Source organism: Telmatherina bonti (assembly GCF_933228915.1).
Source record: "Telmatherina bonti genome assembly, chromosome: 19".
In the NCBI taxonomy this organism is placed as follows: Eukaryota; Metazoa; Chordata; class Actinopteri; order Atheriniformes; family Telmatherinidae; genus Telmatherina; species Telmatherina bonti.
Genome location: NC_136617.1, coordinates 7,128,802 through 7,139,206, shown reverse-complemented (window position 1 = coordinate 7,139,206; position 10,405 = coordinate 7,128,802). Strand labels below are relative to the sequence as shown.

Genomic DNA, 10,405 nt, shown 5'->3' with positions numbered 1-10,405 from the left:
TTATTCATGGCTTTGTTGGCACGATGCTGCCCCCATGTGGTGGAAAAGTCACGACACCTGCAGCTACAAAGTGCAGATTTGAAAATAAAAGTCCCACAACCACGTGAATAACTGCTTATATTTACTTTTACAGGCATAAAAAAACTAATTTCCTGCAGGATGATGAAATAAAAAATAAGTTGACTGAAAACAAATCTTTGGTCATGTACATCAAACGCATCAAACCAGAATAAAAACTTAACTCAAATTTAGAGGTAGCAAAAGCATTTTGCTTATTAGATCAATATATTGATTTTTTATTAACTATCAAACCAACTGTGTGCATGTTCATTCTTTTAAAAACATGCAATTTAACGTGATTAAAGCAGAAAAGGAATAAAAACATTCAACTTTCCGACAGTGTATCATAAAACTTCAGCATGACTCAGTTAAAACTGTTTTGGCCAGTAGTTATTTTTAGGTCAAACTAAAGATGTATTCATCTTATTTTATTCTTCCGTTTATTTATAAATCATTTACGTCGCAAAAATTCACAATTAAAAACATCAATCTAACCAGTACTGCATGGTCTCAGTCACCTAAATGTTTTTCCTGCTTGTCAACAGCAGGAAACGTTTACCTGTAAACAGCTTATTTACCACGTCTAACTGCCGAGAGGATTTTCTATCTAGTGACTCATTTTACTTAAAATGAGTGGAAACAAAACGGAAATAACCCGACGTTTTACAGTCATTTTCAGCGCTGCCTCAGTGAGGCTAAAGTCTGTTTTATTTGCTTCTGAAGCAAATATTTATCTGTGATCTGAGGCTGTGTTGCACTCGCGAAGAGCAGCTGAATGTCAGAAAAACAAGACAAATCCAAGTTTTTTCGCCCATTTTATTGAGTTTGTTACAAATAAGATGAAGAGGCGGTCTTTTACTTCCCGGGAAGGATGATGCCGTCGTACTGAAACACAACAGAGAAAAAAGTTTTAAGTTCAAACTGAATAAAACTTTAAACATAGAGAGACAAATAAAATGTTTATTTGTTGAAAAATCCTTCTCGTCTCAAGCTTCAACCAAAATAAATGCGCTTCTCTTTAAATCTTAGTTTGTGTTAATTTTCAGGGTTTCAAGGCGATGCTTCTCTCGGCTTCCAAACCATCGAGGTCGACGTCCTGCGTGACATAAGAACAAATCTAAACGTTTGCCACAATAAGAAGTTTGTTCTTGAAGCCCAGAGACGAAAACGGCATCATTTTGTTCTCGTGGTTGAAGATCGTTTCACACATCGGGCAGAACATTTTAGTTGTGAGGCTCAGAGAAGTATCGTGTGATTGGTCGGACGTTTGAGGTGGGCGGGGTTACCACGATGCAGATGCAGGTTAAAAAGATGGTAAAATAAAAAAGCTGATCAACGTGGTGACAAAAACCTTTAAACATGTTGCTTTTAGACATGCGGACCACCCGGCCTGCCGTGGACAAAGTTTCTACAAGCACGGACACGCCGCCGCTGTGACGCTCACTACATTTCAGACAAAGCTTCTCACGGAGGATAAAGTGATGACATTTGAAGCTGTAACCAGCTTTACTCTGCAGGACATCAGAGTAAATACAGGACAGTTGCTGTGTTTTCACTTACTGACACAAAACCTCACGTATTTTCTAGACCATAAGGCGCACTTAAGTCTTACTTTCTCCAAAATAGACGAAGCGCCTTATAAAGCGGTGCGCCTTATGTGTGTTCCAAAATCTGTAAATGTGTGATGAGCGCTCCGCTTGACTGAGAGCGTTCCCGACACGCTGCTTAAATAGATAAAAGATGGACGTAACAGAGGGCAGCATGAGAACGTGAAAAGGGGGAAGTGTTGGTGTGAAAGAAGACGCTAAAGACACGTCCTCAGTAGGATGCAGAACATCGGTGTGGCTAATGACGCCTTATTAAAATGAAACCTGCATAGAGACACGTTTATGAAGCACAGTTCAAACTGCGAGCCATCAGCTACGCAGACTAACATGAGAATCGAACAGCCGGGAGAGAATTCAAGATCAATTAACCCATTAGGGGTGGGAAAAACTAATTTAAAAAAAAATTGAAAATCTGGATTTTTTTGCTTCACAATTTTAAAATCGATTTTTTTTTTCTTCAAATACATAAAAAACAATCCAGTTTAAAATTAGTCATTTTTATTGTTTTTATTGATCTTTTTACTTGTCTTCTTGGGCTACTGTGTTGTTTTTTCCCAATTGAAATGAAGAAAAATGACCAGCAGACAAAAGTTTTATACACTGATTTTGTTTTTGATCTACAAAAATCTGCAATATCAAAGAATTGTGAGAATTGCAATTTAAATCGAATCGGCACCCAAAAAAAAATCTGGATCGAATCGGGACAAAAGCATATCGTCACAGCCCTTGATTCCATGGTTCACAAATGGAGGAAGCAGGAAAACGAGCTTCGCCAAGTCAAGAACATGAAGCTGAGTTTCCACGGAAACAAGGCGAGGGGGCTCGCATTGGAAGACCGTCTCGAGCCGATTCAGGCTTGATGAAGGAACTCCAACCGCTGGACATCAGTATGAACAGTGAAGTTACGAACGGCGTGGGAGCGATTGATGACAGACGGCAAACACAGTTTTACTGAGAATGGAGGCAGCGGCAGGTGAGTTACGCCACAACTTGTGAATAGATTACAGATGCTTGGGCTAACATGTCTGCTTGCTCCGTTGTTCGAGCTTTCGTAAAATGTTACGTTTTACCATCCCCGCGCCCTAAAATCCGGTGTTAAATACCGAAACAGCAGCTTCCACCACTAAAAGGTTTTTACGCTCATGGAGGTTTTTCCCGACATGTCGCTGAAGTGTAATAAAAAGACTTTTTGTTTTTACACATTTCCAGACGTGACGTAGGGGGTCATGTGACCAGTTTGCAGGTAAAAACGGCGCAGTGTGTCTGAACAGAGACTGAAATTTTTTTTATAGATAAAGTGAAACTAAACCTCCGTCCTCGTCAGCAAATAGACAAGCAGAGTTTTATAGGGAAATAGAAATGAAGAAAAGGGGCTTTAAAAGCCGTGGAAACTACGCTACCTGGACACCAGACATGAGCCGTGGATGCAGAATATTTAGGAATATCAAACGCTGAAGCAAACCAGGATAAAAAAACCAAAAACAACTCAAAATTAGAGGCGGCAAAAACAGCGTCTTGCATACGAAACACTTTAGTGGAAACACCCACAAATCGCAGCACTTAGTTGAAATTATAGAAACGTTGCTTTTATTTGGGGAAAAACTAACAAACGCAGCGAATGCAGGATGAGACTGGTTCTTATAGTCTGAGCAACCTTCATCAGAACATCGGACTGATGCCTGCTTCATTTGCTCCTCTTCCTCAGTAAAATTAATGTTCAGTCCTTCCTGACAGACTCCTCCAGGTCTGCAGGTAGAAAGTCACTTCTGAAGGGAAATGTAGGCGTCGCCCTGCAACTGGCACCCTGACCTACGCCTCAACCGCTGCAGCGCGGACGTACAGCATCGCAGGCGACTCGTCTCCACATAGTTCCACTCGCTGCAGGTTTATAACATCTTGTTCATAAAACAGCCGCCGGACTTGAGGAGAGTCTGGCAGCGAGTGAGCTTCAGGCGTAACCGAGCGACGCTGATCGTGTTTCCGCTCATTCTCGTTCCTAAAACAATCTGCATGAATCAAACCCAGAAACTCTGCCGGGTCTGGATCTTTAAACTCACTTTCTGCTGGAACCAGCGCATGGCCTCCTCTTTGCGGATGCGATGTCTGAAACCGATGCGGCCTCTTTTCCGCTTCTTATCGGCGATGCTGAATCCGGGTCGGCCCAGAACCTGGACAGGAGAGAGAACGGATCGGAAACGTTACAGCTGAAAGGTGAAAGCATTTCTACACAACAGATCCAGTCCAACATACCGTTTCACGCCAACAAAACCACAAAAACTGCCTAAAAATAATCACTTATAAGCTTCAAATGTCTTAAAACGGTTTATTTGGTCAAATAAACTGAATCTATAACCATTATCCAGTGACACTAAAGCATATTAAACATTAAATGTTATTAAATATCAGGTTACCTTTATTTATAAAAGTACTTTATACAACAAGAATTATACTAAATACATTAAAAAAAACAGGCTAAGCACACAAACACACATCAGTTTCAGCAGATAAAATATGAAAATGACCAAAAACAGGTCAAATAAATCCAACCATTTTCCTAAGACAAATAATTTAATTGGTAACCAATTAAATGAGAACATTATAAAATTGGACTAAAATCGAGACTTTTGGCACGTATCAAAGCCCACCATCACCTTCAACCAGCCACTCACCACGTAGAAGTCCAGACCATAGATGCCGATGCTGGGGTCGTACTTGATGCCCAGATCGATGTGCTCCTGGATGCCAAAGCCGAAGTTTCCGGTGTCGGAGAAGTTGTTCTTTCTTAACTCGTACTCTCGCACCTGAAAGCCGGAGCAGCAGAAAACTATAACTCCTCTGCATCTGATGTACACGGATGCTGCAACAACTAAATTCCCCAACCTACTTTATTTAGAAAGTACTTCTATCTATCCATCCATCGTTCCATTATATCTCATCTTAAACATACATCGCTGAACTAAACCTGGACCACCCAAACACAAGGTCTCTTCCCTTTTTGTATTTCTAAAGAAGTTAAAAGTAGGATAAAAAATTAACTGAACTGATTGTTGATGGTGCTTCACCTCCTCCCTCACCTGAAAGGCTGCTTTCATTCTAACTGACCAACAGGAAACTTTTTAGCCAGTTTACTTGCCTGATGAGTGAAATGTCAGGAATATTAAAAGAAATCCAGTTTCATCCACTGAACCGTTCAGAAATGACCGAACCTGGAAAACTCTCTATACATACCTAAATTACAGCCTTCAACAGTGGAAAAAACCTTTTACATCTCAGGAAAAAAAGTCACCAAATCAAAACCTGACACTTTGTTTTCAAGGCATCACTGAAAAATCAGCCAAAAAAATGCAAAACAAAAACTCTGAACTGAGAATCCATAGTTCACTCAGCGGTGCCTAAACGCACCGCAGCAAAATAGTCGGACTTTTTTAGTTAAATGCAAATGACGGCATTTAAACATGACGGATTAACTCATTTTTACGCCAGTGGAAATGAAAGTCATGTTAATCTGGTCAGAAGTGGGTTTCTAAGAAACGATCCAGTCAAAGAAATATTTTAGAGATTATAATGCAAGTTTTTCCTCCCTAAATAAAAATAAAGTGATCACTTTGGAGGAAAATAATATAATACGGTCAGAAAAGTGTTTTTTTTTTTTTCTTAAAGGGTTGGAAGAAAGGAAAAATGTTCAGAACTAGGAGCTGAAAGCAGTCAAGTCACTCACCTTCAGTCCCTTCTCCAGGATTTCCTCTGCTTTGGCTCCACGGACGGTGCAGTGGACAGCAATCTTTTCATTTCTGCGGATACCGAAGGATCTCACGGTGTAGCGGGCTGCAAGGTAAACAAAACCCAGACACTTAAACCCCTTTCTTTATGCAACTGCTTGTATTATTCCTCTACAGCAGGGATCCCCGACTCTGGTCCTCACGGCCTTCTTTCCTCCAGCATTTCAATGGCTGTGGTTACATGGAGTTTTTTTTAATTCAGAATTAATAATTCGGAAATAACATCTTCTACAAGTTTACATGAAGATAATTTCGAATGAAGGTTTACATGAAACACGTCCTCACTTAACTCCTCTTTAGAGCGGCGGGTTGGGAAGGGTTCTGATTGGACAGAGGGTGCACGCTACGTATGACGTATACCAGAAATAAACAAAGTTCTCTCCCTGCTTCTCGTCTTTTCAGTCGTAACTTGTAAAAACTACATAATAAGTACCAGTTTCACTGCTATTTTAAATAAAAATGTGAAGTAGCAGCTCAACACCAGCATACTACTTCACTTTCTGCAGCAACTGAGAAGGAGAAGAAAGATAGACCACCGAACACGGGAGGCAAAACAAGGCGTGTCATCGGAACAGGACAAGGTAACGAGCATGCTCAGAATTAACTTAGAGCGGAATGAAGGTTTACATGACAGAGGAATTAAATAGTTCGGGATTAAAATGGGAATAAACCAGCCACTGAGATCGGAATTAAGTTTAATTCCGAATAGAAATTAGCATCAGGATTTAAGTGTTTACATGGTCGTTTTTCATCAGTTTAAAGCAGAATTAACTTAAGCCTGTTACATCCTCCACGAGAAGCGAGAACTTTTTTCTTGTTCTCGAGGCTCCGAGAAGAAAATGACGTCATTTTGTTCTCGCGGACGTGTTTGAAGACGGTTCTTGACACACCGGGCTGGCAGAACTTTTTTCTTGTGGGGCTGCGAGAAGTGTCGTGTGATTGGTCGGACATTGGAGGTGGGCGTGGTTAACACAGAGAAAGCAGGAAGCGGAGTTGCTGCTTCCGTGTGTTTGCTGTTGCCGGCAAAACGGATTGTTTTGATAAAACAGCTGATCGATGTGGTGAGAAAGTACGAACATTTTTACATGTGGCAATAAAACACTCTGACCCAGCCACGTGCACAACCCGCCCTGCCGCGGACGAAGCTGCTCATTAAATATGAAACTAGAAACTCGGAGAGCAGAAACCTCCACCAAGCACGATGTTAAAGAATCCTTTTAAAACATTCCTGGATCCAAACGGTGATCCTGATCACCACCAGGATTTAATCAGTTCTTCATTTTTACATTTGCAACAACTCTTGAAATATTTATAAAATCCCTCCGTAACCTTTTAAGTTATCTTAAGCAAAAAGACACCGGGGAAAACAACCTCCTCAGCGGAGGTAACAACCGAGCTCAATGCACCTAAAGCAGACATCGCTCCCCGCAGTGATCCCTCCCCACTGCAGACCTGCTTCTCATGTAGTATGTATGGACCTGCCGAACAAGACGTTTTTTCTTGTTCTTGCAGCCTCGAGAACAAGAACTCAGTTCTTGCTTCTCGTGGAGTATGTAACAGGCTTTATTCTGAAATAAACAGGAATTAAAACTCCCATGTAAATGCATGGATTGTTTCCTGCTGCAACACACTTGACTCAAACTAATAGGTCAAAAACAAACTTGGGCAAATCTTGCTAGGTGTTTTGCAGCAGGGAAACATCAAATACCTGCAGGATGTCAGGGATCATAGGTCTACAACACGGGGAACACATATAGCGACCTTTGGAGAAGACGGGTGTCTGTCCTGTGAGCTGCTCCAACACCTTGGCGGCTCTGGTCAGTCTGTCTCCGCTCTCACCCACACAAATGTTCAGGCAGAGCTTGCGGATGCGGAGCTCTCGCATGGGATTCTCCTTCTTTTCACCCTGGTCCTGAAATTAAAGGTATAAATAGTTACTTTCCAGCTAACAGTGAAGACAAACAGCAACATCTGTCTGTGGTAAAGCGCTCCCACCTGCCTGACTACTGCTGACATGTTGAGTTTAGCTACATGACAACGCTGGTTAATACTGTTTACAGGTTAGTTAGCAGGTTTAACTAATCTGTCAGCATTAACAGTGGTTTCTGTATGTTGGTCCCAAAGTCCTGACAGAGGTTAGTCCAGCAGTCTGAGACCAGCTTACGCCGGACAGAGGACATGTCAGCACTAGTCCCGGTGCTAGCAGCAGTTAGCATCATCTCATCACACACGTGTCGAAGCTGTACAAAAAGCTTATAACCATTTAATAAATACATACTAAACACAGACAGGTATTCGGTATTGTAACAGCGTCTTAAAATGAGAAAATATTCTGATTTTAATTAAGAGATTTTCGCGATAATAGCATCCCGGGTGGCTAACCAGTTAGCATCAGCCGGTTATCTGTTTTAACATTGTTCTGGTGTTTTTATTTCACAAATACATCTCTACATTGATTATTCATCATGTGGTATAAGCAAGTGAACATTAAACAGTCGTTAGGGAGACTCTACAGTCCCGATGATGTCGGATTTGTCTGTAACTTCGTGTTTGATCGCCATCGTATGATGTGAGACGCGACTCACCGCCATGTTGGATCGCTAGAAGAGGGCGCTTCGTTTCCGGTCGGAGGTATTTATACCCGTGTGTTCACTGGTAACAGGTTCGAAGAAACAACGCAGGGTGATGAAAGTGTTCATGTAAAAAAATTATTTATGAAAATTTATGCAGCAAATAACGAAATTTATTATTGTGTGTCTGTATTTGTCTAAACCTGTAAAAGAAACGTGAAAAGATAGGACTGGTATTTCAATTCAATTCAATTCAATTCAATTCAATTCAACTTTATTTATATAGCGTCAAATCACGGCACTGCCATCTCAAGACGCTTTACAGACAGAAAAAAACATAATGAAAGGAAACCAACAGATTGAGTTGGAAGCTCCAACTCAATCTCCCATCCTGAGCAAGCACACTGGCAACAGTGGGAAGGAAAAAACTCCCTTTTAACAGGAAGGAAACCTCCGGCAGAACCCGGCTCAAGGACAGGCAGCCATCTGCCTCTGCTGTGTGGGGGGAAGAGGACAGAAAGACAACAGACAACAGGAACTGCTACTCCCGGCCAGGGAGACCTGCTGAGGCAGGAGACATACATGTTAATGATGCAACACTGTTACGGGGGGGATAAAAGAGAGAGATAAAGAGAAAGAAGCTCAGTGTATCAGGAAATGTCCCTCAGCAGTCTAAACCTATAGCAGCATAACTAAGGGATGCTAACCATCCCTAGCTATAGGACTTATCAAAAAGATAAGTCTTCAGCCTAGTCTTAAAGGTGGGGAGGGTGTCTGCTTCCCTAACACTAACTGGGAGCTTATTCCATAAGAGAGGGGCCTGATAACCAAAGGCTCTGCCTCCTGCTCGGCTCTTTGAGACTCTAGGAACCACAAGTAAGCCTGCAGTCTGCGAACGAAGTACTCTGCTTGGTATATAAGGAACAATGAGGTCTTTGATATATAGTGGTGCCTGGTTGTGGAGGGCTTTATATGTAAGGAGAAGGATTTTAAATTCTATTCTAGATTAAACAGGCAGCCAATGAAGAGAGGCTAAAACTAGAAAAATATGATCTTTCCTGCTGGTTCTATCTATTTCAACCAATGACCATCTTAATTTAGTTTTTTGGGGATTTTTTTTCCCTCAAAACCAGCTGTCACCAACTCCAGTCCTCTTGTTCTACAATCCTGCAGGTTTTAGTGTTTCCCTGCTGCAACGCACCTGATGCAAATCAATGGTTCATTAACAGGCTGGAGCAACAAGTTGTTGTGGAACTTTTTTATATTAAAATCAGGTGTATTGAATTGTCTTTCCTTATTTTTTTTTTTTCTGTCTGTAAAGCGTCTTGAGATAGCATTGCCCTGATTTGACGCTTTATGAATAAAGTTTAATTGAACTGAATTGAATTGTTGTACCAGGCAAACACTAAAACCCGCAGGATGGCAGATATTTAGGACTGACAGCAGATATGATGTGCAACACTGATTCGCATGATTGTTCACTTGACTACTTGTTCTTTTGAAAACATTGTTTATGTTTTATTTCATGTTAATTTTATGCATTGATTCTTCCAACTTTGCTGTCACAAAGAACAGCACCAAACCTTTCCAGTCTATTCAATACCATCAGTTTATGGCACTTTTTATTGATACAAATACAAGTATTGATTCTACTTGCTTCTGAAAGGAAACTTGAATACATATAAAATAACATACAGTTATGCTCATATTTATTCATACCCTTTCATTAAAGAAGGAAAAAAACAGCTGCCTGTAAAATAAGCTGAAATCATTACTCATCATTACTCCTGAGGATCGGTGCTGGACACGTAATTAATTTATTAAGTGTTTCTAATTTGAGAACAAAGCAGTCCTGATGTCCACTCCAGTAGATATCTTGTTAAATGTGAACAAAATAATAATAGAAAAGAACCTTTGCAATTAGTTTTTTACAACTCCAACACTTAAGAAATTTCTTTCTGGGTCTCCGAGTGCACGTGCGCTGCATCTGGTAATCAGAAAGCTGGATTTTATCTGTTGTAGCTGAATCAAACCAGTGGGTATGAACCAGTATGAACACACATGTGCAGAGTTAGAGTTCATCCTGATAATTCAGTCTGATGTGTGTCAGCAGGAAACCGCTAACATCTACAGGTCTGAAATGAAATCATTTTCAGCATACAAAGATGCTACTGATATGAAAGATAAATGTAAGAACTATGTCTCACACAAGTGTAATGAAACTTGACAAACCAGAGGACTGGGAAGGAACGGTACGAGTAACTGGAACATTGCACTGATGTTATTTAATGATGTCAAGCCAACCAAGTAAGTCAATTCAAGTACAGAATCTAACAAAACCTTTAATTACATTCATTTATGTATAGTTTATTGGTTTATTACAAAAGAT

At 40.7% G+C, this 10,405-nt stretch overlaps 1 protein-coding gene across 1 annotated transcript; it reads right to left on the bottom strand.

Moving 5' to 3' along the window:
* Window positions 1-856: 856 nt before the first annotated feature.
* On the bottom strand, window positions 857-8,090 carry rpl11 (ribosomal protein L11). The gene is made up of 6 exons (XM_079258240.1): window positions 8,032-8,090; window positions 7,208-7,358; window positions 5,386-5,492; window positions 4,337-4,468; window positions 3,725-3,835; window positions 857-945 (listed from the first exon to the last, which is right to left on the bottom strand). The coding sequence occupies exons 1-6, from the start codon at window positions 8,035-8,037 to the stop codon at window positions 916-918; spliced, it is 537 nt and encodes a 178-aa protein (XP_079114366.1). The 5' UTR covers window positions 8,038-8,090; the 3' UTR covers window positions 857-915.
* Between the last annotated feature and the right edge of the window lie 2,315 nt (window positions 8,091-10,405).

What these genes read in the sequence shown, in the direction of transcription:
- rpl11 (XM_079258240.1), bottom strand. An exon ending in ATGGTCTGGACTTCTACGTG is followed by an intron (nt 3,836 to 4,336) that starts GTGAGTGGCTGG and finishes TCTCCTGTCCAG; the next exon opens with GTTCTGGGCCGACCCGGATT. An exon ending in TGCGCTGGTTCCAGCAGAAA is followed by an intron (nt 946 to 3,724) that starts GTGAGTTTAAAG and finishes GTTGTGTTTCAG; the next exon opens with TACGACGGCATCATCCTTCC.